General features: G+C 41.2%; 1 protein-coding gene and 1 long non-coding RNA gene across 2 annotated transcripts; both read right to left on the bottom strand.

Moving 5' to 3' along the window:
* Window positions 1-361: 361 nt before the first annotated feature.
* Window positions 362-2,512, bottom strand: LOC146959814 (uncharacterized). The gene is made up of 4 exons (XR_015035586.1): window positions 2,417-2,512; window positions 2,290-2,316; window positions 925-947; window positions 362-640 (listed from the first exon to the last, which is right to left on the bottom strand). It is a non-coding gene; the product is annotated as an uncharacterized LOC146959814 (long non-coding RNA).
* A 2,361-nt stretch (window positions 2,513-4,873) lies between these two features.
* LOC146959815 (proliferation-associated protein 2G4-like) lies at window positions 4,874-27,627 on the bottom strand. The gene is made up of 14 exons (XM_085772870.1): window positions 27,576-27,627; window positions 27,308-27,448; window positions 23,806-23,934; window positions 20,578-20,683; window positions 16,328-16,397; window positions 14,778-14,870; window positions 13,839-13,902; window positions 13,585-13,663; window positions 11,750-11,828; window positions 11,487-11,620; window positions 10,209-10,303; window positions 9,329-9,456; window positions 6,704-6,757; window positions 4,874-5,249 (listed from the first exon to the last, which is right to left on the bottom strand). The coding sequence occupies exons 2-14, from the start codon at window positions 27,387-27,389 to the stop codon at window positions 5,187-5,189; spliced, it is 1,176 nt and encodes a 391-aa protein (XP_085628996.1). The 5' UTR covers window positions 27,390-27,448; window positions 27,576-27,627; the 3' UTR covers window positions 4,874-5,186.
* Between the last annotated feature and the right edge of the window lie 336 nt (window positions 27,628-27,963).

Here is a 27,963-nt window from a genome sequence, read left to right on the forward strand (position 1 = left end):
GCAACAACAGCATCTCACTTAGAGAACATTAAGTTTTACACCAAGCTAAATGAGTCTGCAGTTTATAGAAACTATCCAGCACCATTAAATAGAACTGAAGTGCAACTGGTGTAAATTATAAGTTGCAGCAAAAATAAGTAAAACATTTTAAGTCAAGCTGGATTTGGGGTTCAAACTATGAACAAATAAAAATATCTGCTCCTTATATTCGATCCAACTGCAAACTCAGCATTAGTCTCAGAGCTTTCTGTCATTGAATCTTTAATTTTAACTCATCCAGGATTCTCACATTTGCATATTATTTAAATTAATCTAAACCATAATTGACACTAAATCCTGAGAAATCAGAGGCTGAAAGCTGTTAAACTTTAACAGTGTTCATTTATTGTTCAACACAGCAGAGGACAGTTGGTTTAACATGTTATGGTCCAAGAACACGGCAGCTGATGAACGATCTGTCCAGCGTCTTCGTCTTCACTCGGCGTCGCGGTCGACTCAGAGACGAGCCGTCACCGATGGCAACGCCTCACGTCCGTCAGGTGAAGAGGCTCAGACGGGACCACAGCTGGCAGCAGGGAGGGGAGGGGGGGCGAGGGCTCACTTTGACCTCTGCCTCATCTTTCTCCTTTTACGCTTCAGCCTGCAGAGGAAACAGCAGCGTCAACACCGATTCCCTGACCAGCAGCCGCTCCCGTGGTGGGAAACCATAGAGGGGATTTAACAGCCACTACTGATTATTATATCTATCTATCTATTTATCTATCTCTATATCTATCTATATGAAGCATGATGCTGCAATGTCTCAACTTGAACATTAAAAATAATCTTAACCATCACAAAGAAAATGTCAGTGGCTTCATATCTGAATCCTCTCCAGCTTTGTGCATTAAGTTTATTAGTATGAAGTGAACTGTTGTTTCTTACCTGCGCATACGCTTCTTCCTCCACTGAAAAGAGAAAAAGAAATTCATGTAAATTCAGCTTCATTTACAGCACTTTAACATTTCAAAGTCCATGAGAGAAAAGCACAATTAGATAAGATGAAAGAGCCTGAACAAAAGCAGTGAGTGCATGCGCCTTAGTGGCAGAAGTCATTCATCTTCACATTAGGTTGGAATAAAATACCAGGAAATGTTGAAAGCAAGAACATTTAAAGCCCTAAAACTCAGCATCAAGTGTTCACAGTCAGAGCAGAGAGACAAGACAGATACAGTTTGTGTCATAGACCTGATAATATTCACCAGGATGAGTTTGTCTGAAGTTGGATGACCAGAAATTGCAATATAACTCTGAACATTAGTGTTGCGGTTATAATTCATCAATAGCAAATTAGCTGATCATGTATCCTTAATATAATGATAAATTAGACCTGTCCTGCACCAACATGGACTCGTGCCGAGTATCATCTTTCAATGGCTCCAGCACAACAACCCACATGGGAGTAGTTTGACTCTTGTTTTAGGTTTAGAAAATGATTGAAAAGCACTGATTGAATGACTTTAATTGTGGCTAAATAGTGCAGTTAGCATAGTTGCATAATATGTCAAACATGAACTGCAGAATCAGCATTAATGTTTTGTTTCTTACAGTAAATAAACCTACCAATTACAGACATCCTGCAGAAATAAAGACTTTAGTGAAAGCACTGGTTCTCAATCACACACTTTAAAAAAGTGTGGTACTTTTATTACATCTTCAAAGAGTAATAAACATAATTTAGGAGGTGAAACTGGTGTGGATGAGGAATTAAAAGACTCTTAATCCGGCAAAATGAGCACTGTCACTGAAAACCTATTGATAGACTGAGGTGATACAGCAGGTAAATGTTGATGCAATGCAGATAAACACCACAGTATCAATACATTAGTGCTAAATATTGGATATAAGTGATGATTAATTAACCATAAACACACAGCAGCAGCATCATGGGTTCAGACTCAGAGGTTTTCTGGTGCCAACACCTGCAGCAGCAGCAGCAACGTGCATCCACACACAGGGCCAAGCCCGTTACCGTTGTTTTACCGCCACTTTACCGACATTTTAATTAAAACCATTAACAGTTTAATTTACTGTTATACTCTGTGTTACTAAAAATGGAGACGTTACACAGAGAGAGAGACGCATTTAAAGACAAAACACGGGGAGGAGAAGCAGAAGAAGCACATGAGCGGCCATTACGGTGCTAAAGCTAAAGCTAAAGCTAAAGCTAAGTGAAGCGGGAAGAAGAACAAGAAGACAACGGACAGAATAAAAACCAGTTAAATCTCGGACCAGAAACGGTCATCTTACCTTGGCTCTCATCGTGGGGAGAGGATTCTGTGGAAAAGAAGCAAACAGATGATCAGTAAATGCGGATGTTTGGTAAAACTTCTTGATTAGAGCGGATTGTGTTGGCGGTGGATCAACGGCTTCATACCTCCAAGCGAGAAGAGCAACGGAAAGAGGATGTGACGATGGAAAATGGCGGCATTTATAGGCGCGTCGACGTCATCGGTTGGCAGAGTGAATCATGGGAAATGTAGTTCGAATGGATAAAGACGGTGATGGAAGAACGCAGGTGTTTTTTAGTTCAGTGTTTAGTTAGTACACGTTATACATTATACAACTGAATCTAGCCACCTTAATAACAATATCCACCTTAAAACATATAATAATAATAATAATAATAATAATAATAATAATAATTCATTTAATTTATATAGCGCTTTTCATGTGCTTCATATGTGTAGTGTAAGTGTAGGATACATTTTTTAATGTTTTTAACAATTTATAATTTTTTGAGGGCTAACTAACGTTCAAATACACACGTGCTACATGTTCAGAAAACAATTTTATACAATAAAGTGACGGACCAGGCTGAGACGCTTTAGTTATTTAGTTAGTTAGTGGGGTTTGAAAATAAGCTATAGAGATTGTTGTCAATATTAATAATATGTATGCTACTGTTAGCATAGTTGCATAGTTTTTGCAGCTCATGTTTTTTCACATTGATGATGAAGTTATTTGTTGTATTTGTAGCATCATGTTTGTTTCTAAAGCCTGTTTTGGCAGCACTGTCCCTTTACTGTCACATTCTGGAGAGAAATATCCCGGTACATTAAATAAAGCCAATATTGACTCAGATTTTACTTTGTGTTGGAAAGATGTAGCTACCGTTTGGTTTCCAACACAACAAAAGCACAAAAAATAAAAATTGTTATATGTAATAAATTTGCTGATCATTTTAGGGAAATACCTTATTTATAAAACCAAATTTAGTCACTCAAAACCTTCATTTGTAGCCTTTGAAAAGGAACAGTACGTACAGTATCTGACTAGCTGCTAAAACTTTTCATTTGTGCTCATTAATTGATGTCTTTATTTGAAATCTCCCCCTGGTTCCTGTTTGTGTATTAATAACTGCATTTGCTAGGAAATTAAATAGTTGTAGTTAGTTGGGTCTTCAGGGCCACCGTACTTTCCTTTGTCACTACATTTTGATAAACCACCAAACTCAAATCATCTCTTTTCTTAACTTCATTTTTGTACAAAGTCTCATCACAAATTGCTGAAGATCAGATCAGTACCTGATGTAATCAATTATAAAAAATGTTGATGATTCATTCCACATCAGTTGAGTTAATTGGTTAATTAACTCATCATAAACAGCTGTAGACAGATTAAAATATCAAAATCTTGTCCTTTGAATCAGCAGTTGACAAAACAGTTCATTTACGTAGATTATCTGGAACTTTCAATATGATGTTTGATCTGAAATCCGACAGGTGTTCACTTCACAGTCACAGGTTTTATAGACAAAGTAAACCACGGTCAATTTCAAATACAGGACTTCACCAAAAAAAAAACAAACAACCAAGTGTATGAAAATGTTTTTATTTAATTAGATGTAAAGATCCATCAGCCACTGACTGAGCTACAAAGCAGGATTTTTACTGAACTCAACAATATTCACTTGTTGACAAATCTTTGACCCGCCGTCGTCTCAGACCTTTGAAATGAAACCGAGAAGCTGAAAACCACCTGAAGACGAAACAAAACAAAACAAAACAAAACCTTCGTCTTCCTCCTTAAAACCCGATCCGCTTCAGCTTCCACGGTTCACAACACTAATGATGTAGTAAAGCAAGTCACAGGTGTCACAAATAGAAAAGTCTTTCAAAACTGGAACATAAAGTCTTGTACCTTTTCATAAAGTCCCGGGGGAAATGGCAGTAAACGTAGCGGTTTGTTCCCTTAAGTCGAAGCTCATTACAATTCTGTGTTTTCTTTTGTGTGTTTGTTGTTTGTGTTATATTTCTTGTGCTCTTAAAAAATACTCTGCTCTCCTGCTCTGGTTATTGCTGTAAAAAAAAACAAAAAAACAAACAAATCTAGCGTTAAAACATTATAGCTTCAGCCAAAAACATGTGGTCGGGTCGAGATGATCCAAGACTACCCAGAATCCTTCACTACATTTAATTTGATCAAATTGCTGTACTTTAAATTACATTTTTGACATTGCTGAGATATAATTTCATGAATGAAGCCAATTTTAAAAGTTAACCCTTTACTGCATGGTGCCAAGTCAAGATAAATAGTTTTATGATGAGATGTTTTCTGTGTAATGTGATTCCCCCCTTTAAAAAAACACCTGGATCTTCATCATTTTGACTCATGTTTAGTTGGATATAAACTAGTTGTTGCCAAAGTGACCGTTCAGTCACAACAATATGAAATATTTACTGACCGACCCCACAAAACAAATCAGACTCTTTCTCTCCCATCAACACCGACTGCTGCAAATAATACAAGCCTGATGCTCTTGTTAAAAAAAAAAGCACAAGTCGCACGTTCACAATTTGGCAACAAGTTGCTGTGAAAATATTTGCAAATGTATTATTATTATTATTATTATTATTATTATTATGCAAGAGAAACACAGCAGAACACAGCTCCCATGGTTCTGTTCTTCTTCAATGCAGTAAAGGGTTAAACATCCATGTGAGGATTCTTCAAATATCCAACTTGATTCCAAAGTTTTTAATTTATGAAACCGACTCTATGACTAAAGAGACTGGCAGAGAGAGACAGAGAGAGACAGAGAGACAGAGAGAGAGAGAGGGTGGGGCTTTTCTTTATTTGTCTGCTGCTTCTCTCTGGGTCGTGACTCGCTGCAGCGGAGGAAAAGGCAGAAGGAGTCGAGTCGTTTATCCTGCTGCTTCCGTGTCCTCGGTCGGCTGTCCGGTCGCGTTCTCCGCCGTCTTAGAGGCCTGAAGGACGAGAACAGGAGGCGAGGGGACGTTAAACCATTAGATAAGATAGGAGAGACAGTAGAGGGAGTAATAATAATAATAATCAGGGGACGTTAGACCATTAGATAAGACAGGAGAGACAGTAGAGGGAGTAATAATAATAATAATCAGGGGACGTTAGACCATTAGATAAGACAGGAGAGACAGTAGAGGGAATAATAATAATAATAATAATAATAACCAGGGGACGTTAAACCATTAGATAAGATAGGAGAGACAGTAGAGGGAGTAATAATAATAATAATAATAATAATAATAATAATAATAATAATCAGGGGACGTTAGACCATTAGATAAGACAGGAGAGACAGTAGAGGGAATAATAATAATAATAATAATAATAACCAGGGGACGTTAAACCATTAGATAAGATAGGAGAGACAGTAGAGGGAGTAATAATAATAATAATAATAATAATAATAATAATAATAATAATCAGGGGACGTTAGACCATTAGATAAGACAGGAGAGACAGTAAAGGGAATAAAAGACAGCTGTGACACTGTGATATAAACCAGCGGTTCTCCACTAGTCTCACTCTGGGCTCCACATTGTCCCATGGTCATTAAGTCTCGACCCACTTTTATAGAATTCAAACCAAGATTTTTTTTTAAAGCCTTTAAAAACTCATTTAGCTCTTTATTGAGCAAAGTGCATTTCAGAGCACATGAATGAAACTGAGGAGTTACCATGACAACTGCATGTACGGAAGTGAATAAAAAAATATCAAACTGCACAAAATGGAGACCAACAAAACGATATTTGACTTCTAATGCATCTCTGCATTCAGAGCATGTTCACTAAAGTGAATAAATATCAAACTGCACAAAATAAAGACCCACAAAACAAAACCAGATTCACTGCATCAGGCCACATTAATAAGAAACTGAGATCTTTGCATTCAGAGCAAATGGAGCAAATAATCAGAAAGTGAGGAGGAGCATTACAACTGCATGTGTTCACGTGTCTCGTGCCTTTCAAAATAAGTTATTTTTCAAAATAAAAGACATGTCCAACATCAGATGTGCATTAAATATTATTTACTTTGACCAGCTGTCTGCGACCCATCCAGAACGGGTCTAGACCCACTTTTGGGTCCCGACCCACCAGTTGAGAACCACTGATGTAGATAATTATTTCAGGGTTCCTACACATTTGAAATTTCCAAGACCCTAATTTCCAGACTTCTCGGTAAAAAAATTAAAATAATTTGTGTTATTTGAGTAAATAGATGTGCATAATATAAAAAAAAAAATCATGCAATTTATCATTTGTTTTCATTATTCTGAATCTGTATGCCATTATGTAACCAAATAATTTCCAAGGGATTGTAGCTATGTTAAAATACTGCATACGAAACAATTAACCCAAATAACTTCAGATAAGACCAAACCCAGAAAAGTGTTATTTACCTTCTTTTTCTTTTTCTTCTGTGTTTTGCGGCTTGCAGAGCTCTGTAGTAAAGTCTGAGGAGGAGAAGTGAGGACACGTCAGGATAAAGTGAATATGATCTTTAATAAAGGTGTAAAACAGGAAAGTTTCATCACAGTTTGATATTATATCGATTCAACAGGCAGCGATTCGATATTGGTCAGGATACGATTTCCATTCGATTCATGGACCAGTGATCAATATGAAACGATATCTGCTGATTTAAAACGGTCACTCAATCAGATCAAACAGGAAAATAACAACTCAACTTCATCTGACATTAATATCTGAGCTCAAACAGACTTTTATCAGACCTACAAACTCTGGAGTAGTGAAAAGGTGACAAGTTACAAAACTAAAACCCTCTTCATTCACTTCTAATACCCTGGTTGACATAAACAAGGTGACTGTAGCCAAAAGGTGACCAGTTTGCAGGTGTGTTTAATGACAAACATTATTTATTTAATTAACCTTTGTTCAATATAAAGTTCTACATTTTGATTTATTCAGCTTTGCAATTTTCTATTCTATAATTCAATAAAGAAATCATTAAGAGACATGAAGTTCCTGTTTGTTCACATTGAAGCAGAATGTTGGTGTGAATCTTTCTCCTATTCAGGATGTCAGACTAAGGCCCCGTCCATACAAACCCGGGTATTTTTGAAACCGTGTGTTTCTCTACACGGTTTGGCCTTTCGTCCACACGTAACCGCAGAACTGGGCTCCTGAAACCGGAGTTTTTTGTAACCGGAGTCCAGGGTGAACTTTTTCGAAAACTCCGGTTTCAGCTTCACGTGTGGACAGGAAAACCGGACATTTTTCAGAAATCCCTGCCCCCCCTAGTTACTGTTGCTAGCACGTCAAGTTCTCGACGCTGACCATGCGCTGACCACTCAGACGCTCCTGTGAATATCAATAATCACTAAACATGCGGACACTAATACAAAACCGCGTGGTCACCATATGTGGTTACATGCTGCTATTCCGACATGCCGCTATTTCGACATTGACTTCTAATTTTATTTTTCAAGCGTCCCACTATTCCGAGATTCTTTTTTCATTGTCAGAGTAGGGGCACTTTACTATTTTTCAAACATTCCGCTTTTCCGACATTGATTGATTAGGCTACGTTATAGTCAGACCTGTCCTGATTTTTTTTCTTCATCTGAGACACTGTTTCTCATACACAAATACATAGGCCTATAAGAGAGAAGAAAAAACAAACCCTCCAAGTTTAAAAACACACCGGCGGCAGCACCCCTGATCTGCAGCTACTGAGACTGTTATTATTCTGTCACTGAAGTCAGCTGAAGAGAGAATAACTTTGTTGCTGCTCCACAGAGCGCACATGGCTAATTAATATGCACGTGCTGACCATATATGGTTGTGTAGGCATTCCGGGGGCAGAGGTGTGTTCACGTGCACAACTGCACACCATTCTTGTAACCAGTTTGATTTATCAAAGAGAAATTGCGGAGAGTTGTGCATGCACAGTTTGATAGATCTGAAAAAGGTGTAAATATTTTGGGTGTCTTTTCACCGTAGGCCTAAGCAAAACATTTAGTAGCAGCAGTTTTACACTGCTTACTTACAGTTTTGATAAATGAGGCCCCAGGCCCTGAGCCCAGAGCCCAGACGCTCACAGGTGAAGCTCTCCGCTGTCCGTGGTGCTGAAGGTCACAGGTTAACTTGACAGACAAACTGCAGCATAGTTCTGTTTGTTTATCATGTGTGTTAGTTTTGTTTGCGACTTGATAGTTGAGTTGTTGAAATTAAGAACATCACTCCCTCATCAAACCGGTGACAGGCATGCTGAAAAGAAAAGAGAGAGAGACGCGCCTGGGTATCGCAGCTGTAAAAAAAAAAAAAAAAAAAAAAAAAAATCGGAATAGCGGTATCAAAAAGTGTCGGACTACCGGCATGTCTAGATAGAGGGATGTCGTCTAATAGCGGGATGTCTAAATAGAGACATGTCGGAATAGCGGGCGGACCCCACCATGCTGATATGGCTAAAATGGGCTTTTATCAAATAGTAAATTGCGGTCACTTCCCCACTGTGTTGCTTCCTCCCGTCCTGTACATTTGTTTTAAATGAAGCCTTTCAGAATCAATCAGTGGATCGATGGATTGTCGTTACGATGTGTGTATTTGTGTATTTTCGTATCTGTCATAAACAAGAGATTACGGGCGGGGTGTGTTAGTAGCGCGGACTCGCGGTGCCGGTCAGTTTGAGCTGTTTGAGCCTCCACTCTCTCTGTACAGGTTATAGCTGCTTTCCTGTTAGGAGTGATATCACCACCTACTGCTTTGGAATGCACATGAAGACGGATTTGCGGTTTCATGTGGACGGAGTTATTTTTTATCACACCGGTGGTGTGGACGCAAATTTTTTTTTAACCGGGGTCCAGAAAAGTTCGGTTTCAAAAATACCCGTGTTCGTGTGGACTAGGCCTAAATATCTCTACACATCTTTGTACAGCTGTAATAAAGATTAAATGATCATATCTATTGATTTCTGATGGATGTTTTCATTTTGACTCGTTGGTTATTGAATCGATGTAGATCAGTAACTAGGGCCACTTCCTGTGGTGAAGCCACAGCCTCACCCTGAGCTCCGCGTCCTGAACCTCGTGCTCTGACTGGTAGAGGTCGGGCTCCAGAGGGCCGGTGGTGATTCTGTGTGGCCCGTTGGCCATCAGCAGCACGGTGAACTTAAACTGAGCCACCAGCTCTCCTGAGGACAGACAACAACACGGAGAGAGAGAAGAGAGAGAGAGAGAGAGAGGAGAGAGGAGAGAGGAGAGAGAGAGAGGAGAGAGGTTGAGGCGATCAGAGAGGAGAGGAGAGAGGAGAGAGGAGAGAGGAGAGGAGAGAGAAGAGAGGAGAGAGGTTGAGGAGGGAGATTTAACAGCAGCAGCAGCGTGATCAGATCTATCATGTTAAACTTAAACTGAGCCACGAACTCTCCTGAGGACAGACAACAACACGGAGAGAGAGAAGAGAGGAGAGAGAGAGAGAGAGAGAGGAGAGAGGAGAGAGGTTGAGGCGATCAGAGAGGAGAGAGAAGAGAGGAGAGGAGAGAGAAGAGAAGAGAGAAGAGAGAGAGAGAGAGGAGAGGGAGAAGAGAAGAGAGGAGAGGAGAGAGGAGAGAGGTTGAGGCGTGATCAGATCTATTGTGTTAAACTTAAACTGAGCCACCAGGAGAGAAGAGAGAGAGAGAGAAGAGAGAGAGAGAGAAGAGAGAGAAGAGAGGAGAGGAGAGAGGAGAGAGGAGAAGAGAGAGGAGAGGAGAGAGAAGAGAAGAGAGAAGAGAGGAGAGAGAGGAGAGAGAGAGAGAGAGAGAGAGAGAGAGAGGAGAGAGAAGAGAAGAGAGAGAAGAGAGAGAGAGAGAAGAGAGAGGAGAGGAGAGGGAGAGGAGAGAGGAGAGGTTGAGGCGTGATCAGATCTATCGTGTTAAAGAGGAAGAGAAGTTTCACGGCTCTTCACCTTCCTTCTCGTGCAGAACGCTGAACGGCTGCAGCAGCTCGTGCTTGGTGCACTCCACCACCCCCAGACGAGCTTTGGCCTCGTCCTCGAAGGCCCTGGGGGAGAAGGAGGGGGGGGGGTTAGACCAGGGGTGCTCAAATACATTTGTTCTTAAAGGTCCCATATTCTGCTGTTTTTCAACTATTTCACATGGTTCTAAGTTGTCCAACCATATAGTATTCCTAGTGTATTGTCCCCAAATCAATCTGCAGCTCTACATCCACTCATTGACTGCAACATCCAGCGCTGTGTCTCAGGTCAGAGCGGTGGGGGGTGTGATGACATCATCGTTTAACTAAATATCTGTTTTGGGCGTCTGCACGAAAACGCTGATGCAACGTTTTCAGATTTTCCCGCTCTGGGACCCGTTTCTAAAGAAGTTTTCAGCCCCGAAAACACAGTTTCTGTCTGGACCAAACGGCAAAACGATTAAAAAAAAAAAAAAAAACGTATGCAGATTCAATTAAACCCGTATCCGTGTAGAGGGGCTCTTAAAGGACAATTCCAGGTAAATTCAACCTGGAGCTCTAGTTTCCTAGTATTTTAGCTCTAACAGAATGAATCTGAAGGTTTTCTTTTTAATGTCTCCTGTTCTGCAGTAGCTCCGTTTACCAACATGTCGTCTTTCTTGAAGTGAACAAACCCCTCGGTGTCTGTTTGAAGACATCTGACGTTGTCTGTGAAAAAAAAAGTGGTTTTGTGGGATGTAAACAGCCTAAGATCCGTCTGCTCCCATTCTACGCTGCTGTGGCGATGCAGAACAGGAGACATTAAAAAGAAATTCTAAACATTCATAGCCTATAAACCTCTCTGCCCCCTAGCAGCAGCAGATCTCTTTGCTCCGTAGGTCTAGAAACGAGCCATAGGAACTTTTTGAGTCTGGAACACCGTTTGTGTTGACCAATCACAGCGCTCTATCTGTTTAGAGAGTCGTTAGGCGGCTTAACGCCATGACGACATACATTTTAATTGGCTCGTCAGGCTAACGTCATCCTGCTCTTTGCTCTGATTGGTCGTAGCGCTACCCTATTGGTGCAGAGGCAGTTTGACAGACAGCCTTCATCCCCCTGGACTGAGCCGAGGTCGACCGCTCGTTGACACACTAGACATGTTAAAGGGATAGTCTGGCTTGTCAGGCTAAAACATTCATTCTGTTAGACCTAAAATACTAGAAACTGGAGCCCCAGGTTGAATTTGCCTGGAATTGTCCTTTAAGTGACTTCATGTACGGTGTGATACCTGAGAGTGAAGGGCATGGCGTCGAAGCGTCGCTCCACTTCACTGAAGAAGGTACGGGAGGTTTTCATCTTGAGGCCGTACTGCTTACTGGGGTCTCTCTTATAGATGGTGGTTCTCAGGCCTCCGTCTTTGGCCTGGTTGGACATAAAATAAATAAAAAATAAAAAGACAAGGGGGGGGGGGGGGTAGAAATAATAAACGGCCGTCCTTTACACTGAAGTGACTGCAGCTTCAGCAGCCGTAGACAGAGAGAGGACACCGACCTTCCCCTCTCCGCTGCTGATCAACACGTCCACGGCGTAAACTTCATGCACCTCGAACTCTGCTTTCTCATGGTCCTTCCTGAAAACAGGACGACAGCAGACAGAGAAACATCAGTCACATCCTGCAGGATAAACACAGCCTCAACTTTATTGATCCAGCTGTTGGTTCATTAACACTGCACTTATATATATTGGGATAATGTAGAGTTGGTCGGTTGTTATGGAGAAATAAACCCCTTCAGGTTGTATGTATATATATATATATATATATATATTTATATATATATATATATATATATATATATATATGTATATATATATATATATATATATATATATATACATATATATATACATATATATATGTATATATATATATATATATACATACAACCAGAAGGGGTTTATTTCACCATTAACAACCGACCAACTCTACATTATCCCGCTTAGAACACGGCCTACAACTAAATCATTCAATAATGTAACACAAAATAATGATTAAAAGAGATTTTATTCATGTAAAATTAGACCGTTGCTCAGGACGCCGCTCTGACCAGCGCAGCACAGAAAAGAGAAACTATGCAGGATATTTACTTTATGTTTCATTTTTACCGTCATTAAATAGCTTCGGACTAATAGTGATGTTAGATAAACGACTTGTAACCTGTTACAGGGAGAGTGGAGGCTCCTAAGTTATTTCCACATCGTGGCTGAAAAGTAAACTTGCATCAGAACTTCTGACCGTGTCACAGCTCCTCTCCTCTCTGTAGCTCCGCGACACAAACGCATCCCATAATCTCTTGTTTATGACAGATACGACTACACAAAATACACGTAACGTGTATGGTAATCCATCGATCCACTGATTGATTATCAAAGGCTTCAAATGCACGAACGGGAGGAGGCTCAGCAAAACAGCGGCCGTGACCGGACATGCAGAGTCGGCCGTTGCTATGGAGTCCCTAGCAACGGTCCGCTCAGCGGTGGTCTATCGAGAAATAAACACCGCAGAATATTGGTGATTGACCAATCAGAATCGAGTATTCAAGAGAGCCGTGTTCTAAATCATGGTAATAAGAGCTGTGAAGACTAAAAGTGACTTTAAATGGATGCAACATTAAACTTTATTCATCCCTCAGTGGGGAAACTTCCATGCAACAGCAGCTCAATGTAAATGTGAGAGCTGAAAGTTAAACACCAACTAAGAATTTTTATCATTCATCTTATTCAAAACTTCGGCCGACCTCAAACGTTCCTGGTCAAATTATTCAAATACAGAGAAAACTACCGTACCTTCCGGACTATAGAGCCACCTGAGTATAAGCCGCACCAGCTAAACTGTAAAAGAAAATAGATATATAGGCCACACTTGAACATAAGCTGCAGGTTTTCATGTTGTAACATGAGATATTTAACCAGAAAGACAGTAGAACTGTGACAGTCTGTTCTGGTTTCGCTCCTCTCCTCCATGTAAAAAATCACTAAATGGAGCGGTGGATAACGCTACATAACATATACGATGTTACGACGTGTGTTTGTGTCGTCTTGACCTTCATGAACAAAAGATTACGGGTTAGGGAGCGCGTCTGTGTGCGTTGTGCAGAGACGAGAGCTGGGACAAAAGTAGCGGCTTATAGTCCGGAAAGAACGGTGTTAAGTTTGTGGACAGATTGACTGAAAATTACGAGGACAAAAGGAAAAGTCGTCAGGGTTTTTGAAAAAATATGAATTGGTGTGACAGAACCAAATTTTATAATTCAGTTTGAGTGTTTGAGTCTGTTCAGAGGGATAATTTTAATTCACAGAGTGTGTTCGGTGCAGCCTGATGAACGTACCTCTGCTGGTCCGAGGGGTTCTGGATGATGGTCTTCTCTCCGTCTATGACGTGCTGCTTCAGCTGATGAGACAACATTCCTTCAAAGACACAAAAACTGACGTTAAAAGAGGAAAGTGAACAAACTCCATGTAAAGTTTGTATTTGAATCTGTCAGGTAAACATGAACACATGTTTCCCCTTTTACCTTTATCACCTCCATGTCTCAGCACATTGAAGGACTCAGACCGTTTATAAACATAAACACAGACTCACCCTCGATCGGCGAGCATCTGAACGACTGAGCGATCTTGTTCCAGGCTTCTGTCACCTGACTGTTCTGGAGACAGAAGAAAAAACAGATTTAACTGGCAGATTTAATCTAAAGCTCAGAGCTGACATTCTGAGACACTATCAACGATAATAATTTATTATTACACTGGCTGCCACTGATGTTCTCCTAGTTATCTGCACTTAGTTTATTGTATTGTATTTTAAATCTACTACTACCTCTTCTTCTTATATTGTTTTTAAATTATTTAATTGTATATTCTTGTACTTTTATCTTTTGTGCAAAGACCAAAAGGTACGTGAGAATTTCACTGTAATTACTTGTAATTATATGTGACAAATGAAGTGAACTTGATGTGTTATATCTGTACTATGTTTATCATTTGTTTTGTTCTTCTCTTACTGTAATGATACATAGATTTATTATAGGAATCTATCTTTAGTTTTTTTATTCTATGCATATGTTATGTTTGCACTGAAGGAGCTGCTTTTAATCTCATTGTACATGTGTTTAGCGACAATAAAATACATTCTGTTCTATTCTATTCTGTAACTGTATTTATTTGTGGACCATGGGACTCCAGATGGAAATTAGCTCTTGAGCTATATTTACAACAAATTATTTTTTGTATGTTCAAGAATATGCAGAGTCGCATTATAAATAAATGAAATGAAATGAAGATTGTATTAATTTGTGGACAAATTCAAACCATAGTCAGTAGCGGGGTGTGTTCCTGTTTGTTTTTTAATATGGTGAATACGGAGAAGAGGAAGACTACGAACAGAGCAACTAGATAAAGTTTTTAAACGCCTGATGTCCCATCTAAAACATCCCAGAGTGGAGTTGTTGTGACGGTGTGAGGAAGAGGAAGGTGAACGTACCTGGTTGCCAGGTGAACGTACCTGGTTGCCAGGTGAACGTACCTGGTTGCCAGGTTTGACCAGACGAAGGGCGGCTTCGGCACACAGGTGAGCAGCTTTGATCACGTCGGCTTTGCGGCCGGTGACGGGGTTTTCCTGCAGAGACGAGAGAGATGCTGCTTTAAAGGAATAGTTCACCAAAAAAAACTGAAATTCAGTCTATTATTATTATTGACTCCCCCTCATGCTGATGGTGAATACTCTGTAGTAGTTTTTTATTCCTCAAAGGTCATCTGGAGACCCGGGAGGCCGGTTCCTAGTCCAACCAAAACTTTATATGAGAGTAATACTGTAGGGCCTGACACAAAAACCTCCATAAAACTACACAACAACCCTTTAATATTCCTCCACACTGCTCGTCCACTGCAATCCAAGAGTCTAAATGAGGTAGTTTCCAGTGAACTCTGGACTATCTCCCTTCAGGACTCTTGGATTGCAGTGGACGAGCAGTGTGGAGGAAGATTAAAGGGTTGTTGTGTAGTTTTATGGACGTTTTTGTGTCCGGCCCTACAGTATTACTCTCATATAAAGTGTTGGTTGGACAAGGAACCGGCCTCCCGGGTCTCCAGATGACCTTTGAGGAATAAAAACTACTACAGAGTATTCATTCATCAGCATGAAATTCAGCATTGAATTTCATTTTTTGGTGAACTATTCCTTTCACACATTTAGGTTGTACTAAACTCCAAAGTCTGGTCTCTCTGAATGTATTCAAGTCCATGATAAATTCCATCACATCCAGGCTTCAGGAGTGCAAATGTTTGACTAATCTTGTAAATTATTTTAAAGGGATAGTTCACCCTAGAATGATATTTCTCTCATTATCTACTCACCCTCATGTTGACTAAGGGCTGGAAGAAGTTTCAGATTCCACCGTCCCTTCTCTGAGTTACAGGGGGTCTCAGCGTAGCAGTGCATGTCCATATGACGGTTGTAAAGGGACACCAGAGCTCTTCGTAAAAAAACACACACAAAAAAACATCCAAATACCTCCATGATGCTCGTATGTAATGTCCGTCTTGTGCTGAAGCCCCAAATTGCGTAATTGTCCCGAAAAAAATTAAATAAGTCTATATTTTAAGCTTGTCCGGGCTTCAGCACAAGACGGACATTACATACGAGCATCATGGAGGTATCTGGATGTTTTTTTGTGTGTGTTTTTTTACGAAGAGCTCTGGTGTCCCTTTGCAACCGTTATATGGACATGCACTGCTACACTAAGACCCCCTGTAACTCAGAGAAGGGACGGTGGACTCTGAAACTTCTTCCAGCCCTTAGTCCACATGAGGGGGAGGAGATAATGAGCGAAATATCATTCTAGGGTGAACTATCCCTTTAACTAATTTTAAAAATTCAATTTTGTTTTTTGTTTTGTTTGTTTGTTTGTTTTATGTTTTTAATTAATGTGACTGTGTTGAAACTACTGTATGTGCTGTCATTCTTGGCCAGGTCTCTCTTGCAAAAGAGATGTTGGATCTCAATGGGACAAACCTGGTTAAATAAAGGTTATAATAATAATAATAATAATAATAATAATAAGTTGTTCTTTTTACCTTAGTGGCTCCAACAACAAAGCTGTGAGCAACGTTGGCGATGAATCCGTCGACATGAACCCCGAGATCTCTGCAGAGCAACACGACACGGAGAGAAGAGAGGAGAGAAGAGAGGAGAGGAGAGAGGAGAGGAGAGGAGAGAGGAGAGGAGAGAGGAGAGGAGAGGAGAGAGGAGAGGAGAGAGGAGAGAGGAGAGAGGAGAGGAGAGAGGAGAGGAGAGGAGAGAGGAGAGGAGAGAGGAGAGGAGAGGAGAGAAGAGAGGAGAGAAGAGAGAGAAGAGAGGAGAGGAGAGAGGAGAGGAGAGGAGAGAAGAGAGGAGAGAGAGAGAGGAGAGGAGAGAGAAGAGAGAGAGAGGAGAGAGAAGAGAGAGAGAGGAGAGAGAGAGAGGAGAGAGGAGAGAGAGAGAGGAGAGAGAGAGAGGAGAGAGAAGAGAGAAGAGAGGAGAGAGGAGAGGAGAGAGAGGAGAGAGGAGAGAGAGAAGAGAGGAGAGAAGAGAGGAGAGGAGAGAGGAGAGAGGAGAGAGAAGAGAGGAGAGAGAGAAGAGAGGAGAGAAGAGAGAAGAGAGAGAAGAGAGGAGAGAGGAGAGAGAAGAGAGAAGAGAGGAGAGAGGAGAGAGAAGAGAGGAGAGAAGAGAGGAGAGGAGAGAAGAGAGAAGAGAGGAGAGAGAGAAGAGAGGAGAGGAGAGAAGAGAGGAGAGAGAGAAGAGAGGAGAGAAGAGAGAAGAGAGAAACGACACAACAATGAATCCAGAGGGAAATCGTCCACGCGTCAATGGGCTTTATGCACAGCTCTACTACTTCCTGAATTAAGCCAGCTCCTTTATTTCCTGTCTTACATTATTGTATTATTGTATTATTGTATTGTATTATTGTATTATTGTATTGTATTATTGTATTATTGTATTGTATTATTGAACAATGGTCAGACACACCTGGATTAATCAGTTGGTCCAATAATGTAAGACAGGAAATAAAGGAGCTGGCTTATTTCAGGAAGTAGTGGAGCTGTGCATAAAGCCCATTCACTGCCTCAAGTTTAAGTGTCAAGATTACTGATGTGAGCGCAGCAGCCAATCAATCAAATGAACTTGGGAGGAAGGACAAAGTGTCAGCTACGTCTCACTGTGGAGAACGAGACTCGTAAAAGACTAAATAACAATAACAATAAAGAAGGTCGGACAACAATAAATCTACTTCATCTGTTACGGCCGTTAAACAGCAGATTTATTCCAAGGTGAATTAGTTTCTTTTTGTTTTGGCTGCACATCAGCTGGAATACACAGTGAAGGACGTAGTAGTAGTATTATATACACAGTGAAGGACGTAGTAGTAGTAGTAGTATTATATAGTGAATTGAAGGCAGCAGCGTTGGCACACAGACGGTGATCAACAGGACAGACACGAGGCCGCCAGAGGGAAACACGATGAGAGACCGACACAAACACAGAAACATGTGTGTGTGTGTGTGACCACATCAACATGAGCGACAACAAACAAACAAACAAACACCCACATGTAGCACAGAGGACGAAGACATCTGTGGCAACACAACAACTAAGATGAGCTGACTTCTTTTCTCAAAGCACAAGAAGAAAAACAAAACGATGTGATAAATGGGATTTAGCAAACAGACCTGAGTGTCATTCGTTCTTTCTGTTTTCAATTGGCAAACAAGTTTAAAAAAAAAAAAGAAAAAGTGACCGGTTATTTTGTTATTTGTTTATTTGTAATCCAACACAAAAAAATGAATAAAAGTCTGGTTTTTCATATTTCAATTTTAGGCTCAGATCAAAAGATACGAAATGGACAAAAAATGTGATTTTGATATTTAATCGATGGTTCGCTAAGCCACACGCCCCCTTGGTTATTGTTGCAATGTCTGTCAAGCTTTCACTCTACGCCATGAGTTTTCAGACTAACCCTTTAATTTACAGGCCATTAATTTCGTGATAATGTCAAGAAAAAGCCAAGAAATAACAAGTTATTACGTAGTGGTGATGTAAAAAGGACAGAATTCTTCTCCAAGTCCTTGAAATTGACCGATATTTCTGGGCTATTTCCAGACATTATCACGTAATGAACGGCCTGTAAATTAAAGGGTTACAACAACAACATCTGCATCCGTTTCCAAGGAAAAATCAGCAAATTTCTGTTAAGTGAAAGGTTGACATACACAGCAAAAGTAACCAAGGGGGGTGGGGCTTAGCAAACGATTGATTAAATACTAAAATCAAATATAGTCCTGTGGCCCATTTTTACATTTTGTATTTTGATCTACAGAAACGTATTATTGCATTCACTTGAATGAAAGAATAAGTAATTTTTTCCCCTGTTTTTCTGAGTACGGTAATATTTTTTTCCTCTTTTTTGGGGTAATTTATTTTCCTGTTTTTCAGAGTAATAAATTCTTCTGTTTTTGTTAGTAATTTTTTTTCTGATTTAACAAGATTTCACAATCCTGTGAAAAGCTCCCACCTGCAAGTAACGTTTAACCGCTGCCGTCAATCTCAAGTCAGAAAAAAAAAATGTTTTCCCCTTCATGTGAATGCAAAACGCTTCCGTATTGATCCAAGCCTAAAATTCAAACACTTTTTTTTTTTGCTTTTTGTGTTAAGCCAGGAACACACCGCCACGACGCGTCCCGACGCCGACGGCTTTGGCCGACGAGTCCGTCGCCTCTCGTCGGGAGAAAGGAAACAGTGAAACACACTGTGACCGCCCCGACTGCCGACCAGAGAGACTGAGTGGCGAGGACTCCCCCATAGAAATACAGACCCATATCGGAGTTTAGCTCAGTTGGTAGAGCACCCGCCCCATGTGTTGAGGCTGTAGTCCTCGCTGCAGGCGGCCCCGGTTCGAGTCCCGCGTCGGACGGCCCTATCCTGCATGTCATTCCCCCCATCTCTGCCTCCCATTTCCTGTCACACTCTCAACTGTCCTATCGAATAAAGGCACGAAAAGCCAAAAAATATATATACTTAGAAATACAGACCCATACAGACCAGGGGCAGCTCTGCTCCCTGTTCATTCAAACAAACTAATGCCACTGCCACAGTTAATTTCATCAATGAGACCAACATTAATCTCCCCAAAACAATTTAACCAGCCACGTGTTAACAGGCTAAAGCCAGAATTAAAACAGTTTTTAGCAGCTTACTGCTGTGGCTCGGTTGCCGCGAACTGGCGATAGCCGATGCTAATTTCTGTTAGCCCGTCTATGGTGTTTTACATTACACGTTAGCATTAAGCTAGCGGGCTTTATATGCTTAGTTGTGAGCTGTGTGTGTTTTGAACGTTGTTTCAAACTATGTGGGTTTGATTGAACATCTTTGATGTTTAAATATATATACTGCTTAATGTATTGCTTTACTCCTCTTTTTGTTTTGTATACCATTTTTACTGTAGGACAGGCTATGACACCGTTTGTTTACTGTGGTCACTTCCGTCCCTCCCACACACCGCGCTGATTCGCTTAGGGCACCGCCAATCAGAATCACCATAGCTAGCACACAGCCAATCAGAGCACCCGACGAGTCTACTCTCCCGACGGCCGACGAGTCCCGACTGAGCATGTTCAATCGGCCCCGACGAGACCCGACAAGAGCCGAGGCTCTCCGACGGAGAGGAACACACCAAACAGACGAGCTGCCGACGCCGTCCGACGAGGCCCGACGCCCGACGGTCGGCTCGGTGTGTCCCTGGCTTTAGATTGAAAAACAAATAACATAATAATCAGTCACTTTTTGATTATTGATTGCCAATTGAAAATGTAAAGAGCGAATGACACACGGATTCAGACGGATCTTCTCCATCGCTGCTGAAATCCAACGTATCACCTCGACCGGAGAAAACCTCGTCTGATAAACGTCCAACCTTACTTGTCGTTTGCCACAAAGGACGGACAGACAGGAAGACAAGACCTGATGGAGCAGAGCGAAAACCCTCACACACAGAACAACAGAACAAGCCCAGATATCACAGAGAGGGAGAGAGAGAGGGAGAGACAGAGAGAGGGAGAGAGGGATACAAGCCCAGATATCACAGAGAGGGAGAGAGAGAGGGAGAGACAGAGAGAGGGAGAGAGGAGGGGGGGATACAAGCCCAGATATCACAGAGAGGGAGACAGAGAGAGAGGAGGGGAGGGTTGGGGGGGGGGCACCACACATGGGGGAGGAGGAAGAGGAGGAAGAGGAGGAGAGACATTGTTGCAGAGCGTTGTTGTTGTTTGTTGTTGTGGTTGTTGTTGCCTACATTTTGACCAGATCGCCATCTTTAAGTGTGTAGTCAGGGTCACTCTTCAGGGGAGAGAAGTGGCAAACACAGTTATTGACTGAGACGCTGGTGGGGAAGGCAACGCCTGGAAGAGGAGAAGAGAACCAGCGAGTCTTCATTTGGAAAATCATCACCCACACGTTCAGCAAAGAAAATCATCATCTACACGTTCAGCAAAGAAAATCATCATCTACACGTTCAAGAAAGAAAGAAAATCATCATCTACACGTTCATCATCTACACGTTCAGCAAAGAAAAACATCACCCACACGTTCATCATCCACACGTTCAGCAAAGAAAATCATCATCTACACGTTCAGCAGAGAAAGAAAAACTCTAAACACAAGGAAGGAGGAGGAGGTGACGCTTGGATCACCTGGTACAGTTACAAACCCTGCAACCATAATACTGTACACTTTTGGTAACAATTTAATTTACAGGCCGCTGATGACGTGATAATTTCAAGAAATAGCCAGAAATGACAATTAACTGCGTCATAATATCTAGAAATAGCAAAGAAATAACGACTAATTGCTTCTTAACGTGTAGAAATAGCCCAGAAATAACAATTAATTGCTTCATAATGTGTAGTAATAGCCCAGAAATAACAATTACTTGCATTATAATGTCTATAAATAGAAAAGAAATAACAATTAATTGCATCATGTGCAGAAATAGCCTAGAAATAACTATTAATTGTTTCATAATGTGTAGAAATAGCCAAGAAATAACAATTAACAGCGTCATAATGTCTAGCAATAGCAAAGAAATAACAATTAATGGCTTCACAATGTGTAGAAATAGCAAAGAAATAACAATTAATTGTGTCATTATGTGTAGAAATAGCCAAGAAATAACAATTAACAGCGTTATAATGTCTAGCAATAGCCAAGAAATAACAATTAATGGCTTCACAATGTGTAGAAATAGCCAGAAATAACAATTAACTGTGTCATAATGTCTAGAAATAGCCAAGAGATAACAATTAATTGCATCATAATGTGTAGAAATAGCAAATAAATAACAATGAATTGCTTCATAATATCTAGAAATAGCCTTGAATTAACGGTCAATTTCATAGTAATGTGCAGAAATATAGCCAAGAAATATCAAAGCATGTAAAGCACGCGTAATGTTTTGGCTTTATGAAGAACATGACATTTCAATGATATTGACCGTTATTTCTAGGCTGTTTCTTGACATTACTACGCAATTAATTGTTATTTCTAGGCTATTTCTAGACATGATTACGTAATTAGCGGCCTGTAAACTGAAGGGTTACCGTTGTTTTTTATTTAAGTCACTCTCCAATACGCTACCAATCTGCATTAACGCAGCTACGGAGTTTTCAGCTCAGCTCAAACGTATCTGTAGTTGTGTTTCCATTAACCTCTAGAAATGCACAAAACCCAAATATCACAATAAAAACAGGTAATGGAAACACCTTCGTTTAGGAAAACCGCTCCAATGTCGCCTCAACATTTTTACACTCTCGTGAGGTGTTTTTTTTTCCTCAAGACGCGTCGATACCAAAGTGTATCGCAAAAGTGTCATGGAAACAGGATTGAACAGAAACAGAAAGATCTGAACCTGTTGGTCTTTGTTTCCGTCGTCCCGTCACGTCACCACAGCTGTTAAATCACTAAACGCTAAAAGTTTTGAACGTCTATCTTCCTTAAAACTGAGTCTCAGGGGTCGTGATTTGATGAGAACTATGGGATGTACGGTGGCCGACGAGGGCAAACGCGCTGCAAACGGCCGAACGCTGCAAACACAGGAACGATGCAAAACCAAAACCAAACATGCAACAGAAACACGCTGCAAAAAAACAACAAAAAACACTGCAAATAAAAAAAAGTAGCAATGCAAATAAAAAAGGAAGTGAATTACCGGGGAAAAAGAAGAAGACCAAGAGAGAGAAATAAGAAGAAAAGCGAACGAAAAAGTAAGTGAAAAGGTTAGTGTTTAATGTCGCCACGTGACTGTACTTTGTCACTTCTTATTTCTCTCTCTTGGTCTTCTTCTTTCAATAATAGTCCTCGGTAATTCACTTCCGTTGTGTCTTTTTCATTTGCATTGTTGCTTTTTTATTTGCAGAGTTGTTTTTTTTGTTGCAGCATTTTTCTATTGCGTGTTTGTTTTTGGTTTTGCATCATTGCCGTGTTGTGCAGCGTTCGGCCGTTTGCAGCGTACACACTTTGTGCTGTTTCCACCCAATATTTGAATAAAACGTGTGAGGTTCAGTCTGATAATAACTCGGGCGGTGTCACACAGTAACATGTCCGTGTGAATAAATAACCAAACAATAAATAGTTCCTTCTGTTACAGACATGAGGCTACAGGCTTCACCAGGATTACGACTCATTCGCAAAAAACACCTTTCAATGGAAACACCTGCAAGTAGCAATTGACCTCTGGCTAAGCCACGCCCCCTAACACAATGAGCCAATCACAGTGCACATAGCTAGCCCATACACTGGGACATTCTCTGCTTCCACGTCCATTGAAATGCATTGCAGTTAGTCAGTTTTCATTGGTTTTTATATGTTTTTTCTTGACATTTTAAGTTTAAAATGGTCAAACGGTGTTCATAGGGTACATGCAACTCTGACACTAGGTATCCTGAGAGGCCACGGGGGGATTTTTTTACCTTTTCCTAAGCCACATCTCAACCGAGAGAAGTGTCTGCTCTGGATAAAGTTATGCAGTAGACCACAACACCAACTAAACCTGGATAAACTTAACCAGGATGTCTACATCTGTTCTAAGTTCAGTCAACAACGTATTTGAGGCAACATATTGTCAGAGATGTTTAGATGTTAGCCAGCATCACAACTAAGCATAAAGTCTGCTAGCTTAATGCTAACGTATAATGTAAAACTCCGTAGACAGGCTAGCAGAAATTAGCCCGTCGCTATCGACAGCCATAGCGGTAAAGCTAAGTGAAGTTTTGGTGACTTCAACATGATATTTAATCTTTCTGTCTCCTGTGAAATGTCTCTACGGTCACAGCTGTTGCCATAGCAACTGTCACCGAGTGTTGACTGTTTGTCCCAGTGAGTGGAGGGGGCGGGGCTTAGCCAGAGGGGGGCGGGGCTTAGCCAGAGGGGGCGGGGCTTAGCCAGAGGTCAGTTGTGTTTTTTCAAAATGTTCTAAATATTTAGTGAAGACCTGAGATGGAAACCTGACGAGCGTCACCTGTCTCACCTTTCTTCATCTCCTTCTCCTTCTTGAAGACTTTCCCCGTCTCAGTCACGATGTAGGAGTCTCCCTTCTCACAGAGGCCGAGGACGTTCACCCCCGGCTGGGCCGCGGCCACCACCACACGGAGGGCCTCTAACACACACACACACACACACACACACACACACACACACACACACACACACACACACACACACACACACACACACACAGACACACACACACACACACAGACACACACACACACACACACACACACACACACACACACACACACACACACACACACACACACACACACACACACACACACACACACACACACACACACACACACACACAGACACACACACACACACACAGACACACACACACACACACACACACACACACACACACACACACACACACACACACACACACACACACACACACACACACACACACACACACACACACACAGGTGGATTAACACACTGGACCAGAGATAATCATCTAAAACATTATCTTAAAATCTGAACTCTCCAGGTCTCTCCTCCATTCTCCCTGGAACTAGTTAGTCAGTGATTTAACCAGAACTAGTTACTAGTCAGTGATTTAACCAGAACTAGTTAGTCAGTGATTTAACCAGAACTAGTTACTAGTCAGTGATTTAACCAGAACTAGTTACTAGTCAGTGATTTAACCAGAACTAGTTAGTCAGTGATTTAACCAGAACTAGTTACTAGTCAGTGATTTAACCAGAACTAGTTAGTCAGTGGTTTAACCAGAACTAGTTACTAGTCAGTGATTTAACCAGAACTAGTTAGTCAGTGGTTTAACCAGAACTAGTTACTAGTCAGTGATTTAACCAGAACTAGTTAGTCAGTGGTTTAACCAGAACTAGTTACTAGTCAGTGATTTAACCAGAACTAGTTAGTCAGTGATTTAACCAGAACTAGTTACAAGTCAGTGATTTAACCAGAACTAGTTAGTCAGTGGTTTAACCAGAACTAGTTACTAGTCAGTGATTTAACCAGAACTAGTTAGTCAGTGGTTTAACCAGAACTAGTTACTAGTCAGTGATTTAACCAGAACTAGTTAGTCAGTGGTTTAACCAGAACTAGTTAGTCAGTGGTTTAACCAGAACTAGTTAGTCAGTGATTTAACCAGAACTAGTTACTAGTCAGTGATTTAACCAGAACTAGTTACTAGTCAGTGATTTAACCAGAACTAGTTACTAGTCAGTGGTTTAACCAGAACTAGTTAGTCAGTGATTTAACCAGAACTAGTTAGTCAGTGGTTTAACCAGAACTAGTTAGTCAGTGATTTAACCAGAACTAGTTACAAGTCAGTGATTTAACCAGAACTAGTTAGTCAGTGGTTTAACCAGAACTAGGACTCTGAGGCTGCTTCACATCCTGCAGAGTTCCTCTTTAACATGATGTGTTACTGTTTGCTGACTGTTAAGATGGACTAAAATAAATGCTCAACACCCACACATGTTAACAAAATGATTACTGATGACTGATGGTGAGCAGGTAGAGAGATTTTTGCAACGTATCAACCAATAATACTGTAAACCTGCTGCAAATCATAATATGCTTATACAATTTTAGCTTCCCTCAATGCAAAGTGCTGGGATTTTGTCCATAACACTAGTTGCATCCTGTTTATTTGATATGTTGTAGTATTTTACTGATACTGCTCTACACTGCAATAGTACATACTGACAAAGTGACATAAAATTACACAGAGTTTTAACGACATCTAATACTCCTAATGTCAAATACCCAAGTCACCACCCTGTTCTACCAGTGAATGACTAAGTATTTCTGAGATAAATAACCTATGAAATGTCCAACTATGGCCTGTAAAGTGCACACGGTGCACAGACTGGATGTTATAGGAGTAACGTTGCATAAACACCAGCAGCACGTCGTTATATCTGTCAGTCACAGATTAAAGGAGAAGCTAATAAAACACTGGTGCGAGGCAGAGATATGAGAAATAGGTGGTTTCATGTCTGCTTATCTGTTTAGCACTAACAGCTTGTATAAAACAGGGTTAAAGGGACAGTTCAACATTTAGTCAGATTCTCCTCTCCCCATAATCCCTATAGTCATAGCAGTAATAGGTTTGTCACCTTTAATTATCGGTGCATGTTGTTTTGAGATCGGCGGGGCAGAGACGTGAGCTGCTCAGTACAGGTACAGGTCCCCTCCTGTCCCTCATCAAACTCATCAAATACACAATCCAACAACTCCACAACGCTCTGGTGGACAAGTTGTGAGCTGCACATTCACCACGCTATGAGATAATAACACAACGTTACCACACAGAGTTGTTGTAGAGGGAAATGCAGCCGGAACTACATTCTAGACACGGTCAAATTGCCTGGTTACGGTTCTAAATATTACTGCGCTGGCTCAAACGCTTGTTTGTTGGTAACCATGGAAACTGAGACTCGAAGCATAACAAATTTTCTTTAGTTTTCTCCTTTTTATCGCCAACGAGAGATATGAAATAGTCCGCTCAGCCGCTTCATGTGAAAAACGTATGATTTTAACTGTAAAACAACATTAAAGTATTAGCTAATAACTGATCTAATATTTCTTTCTTTCACAAGTGATCATGGTATTATAATATAATAGGAATATAAATATTATAATAATAATAATGCCCTTCAAGGTGTCCGATTATCAGGAATTTGGACGGTTCACGCCTCCCGTCGTCCATTATTTCCTGATACCTGATTACTTATTTCATAGCGTGGTGAATGTGCAGGTCACAACTTGTCCATCATGAACGTTGTGGAGTTGTTGGATTGTGTATTTGATGAGTTTGATGATCGAGACACAGGGGACCTGAACCGTTCACCTCCATTGTGTTCACTGAGCAGCTCACGTCTCTGCCCCGCCGATCTCAAAACAACATGCACCGATAATAATTAAAGGTGCTGCTGAACCTACTACTGCTATGACTACGGGGATTATGTTTTTTGTGTTCATCTTTTTTGTGTCATTGTTGTGTGAGCTACTGGACTAACTTGAATTCCCCTGCTAGGGATGAATAAAGTATTCTCTATCTATCTATCTATCTATCAATTATGGTGAGAGGAGGATCTGACTAAATGTTGAACTGTCCCTTTAACAGGGCTGAGTTAGCTTGTCAGATAGCATCTAGCACCCCATAATACATCCATGACCCCACCGCTGTAGCAGACAGGTGAGTTAGCTCTACCGGCGGCTAACGGCGGAGCTAACACTGACTGAACAGCTGCTAGTTAGCTAGTTAGCTAGTTAGCCTGTGTGTGTGTGTGTGTGTGTGTGTGTGTGTGTGTGTGTGTGTGTGTGTGTGTGTGTGTGTGTGTGTAAACCACATGGAGGAGGAGACGTGAAGCTGCTGCTCCACGGCCCAACAACAACAACACAACAACAACAACAACACAACAACATGTCAGTTAGTCACCAACGGCCGCTGCTCGCGCACGCACGGCGCTGTAACCATGGATACGGTAACTCACGGTTGGCGATGTCGCCCCCCATCTTGTACTTGGTGACCACCAGGTCCTCGGCGACGGTCTGCTCCTGCTCGTCGTCCGACATCTTGGCAGTGAGTGAAGTTTCGGTCGAGTCGCTCCCTCCTCCTTCTCCTTCTCCTCCTCCTCTTCTCCTCCCCCTCTACTCCTCTTCTCCTCCTCTACTCCTCCTCCTCTTCTCCTCTTCTCCTCTTCTCCTCCTCTACTCCTCCTCCTCTTCTCCTCTTCTCCTCCTCTACTCCTCCTCCTCTACTCGGCTCTGGACGGAGACAGTTCAGTCAGTTCCCCGGCGCTCGGCTCAGCTCGGCGGGGCTCGGGTCTGACCGGGTCTGACAGACTGTAGTTGCTGCTGCTGCTGCTGCTGCTGCTGCTGCTGCTGCTGCTGCCTCTCAGGCCCCGCCCACACCACAGTGACGCTCCCTACGTGATGACGACACAGACCCGCCAAAAAGCAGGGGCGTTCTTCATTCATTCCCATTATTTTCCACATACACAAATCCAAATTCGCTAATCACAATCCATTGTTTTTAATTTTTGAGAAGGAACTCAAACAATACTTAACAACTATCCAATATTCATCAAACAAAAAAGCTATTAAAACCACTGAGTTATGCATTTTATATAATATTTTATTGGATTAA

This window comes from Trachurus japonicus, unplaced genomic scaffold (genome assembly GCF_045865225.1).
Source record: "Trachurus japonicus isolate A0001 unplaced genomic scaffold, Traja_1.0 AP031020.1".
In the NCBI taxonomy this organism is placed as follows: domain Eukaryota; kingdom Metazoa; phylum Chordata; class Actinopteri; order Carangiformes; family Carangidae; genus Trachurus; species Trachurus japonicus.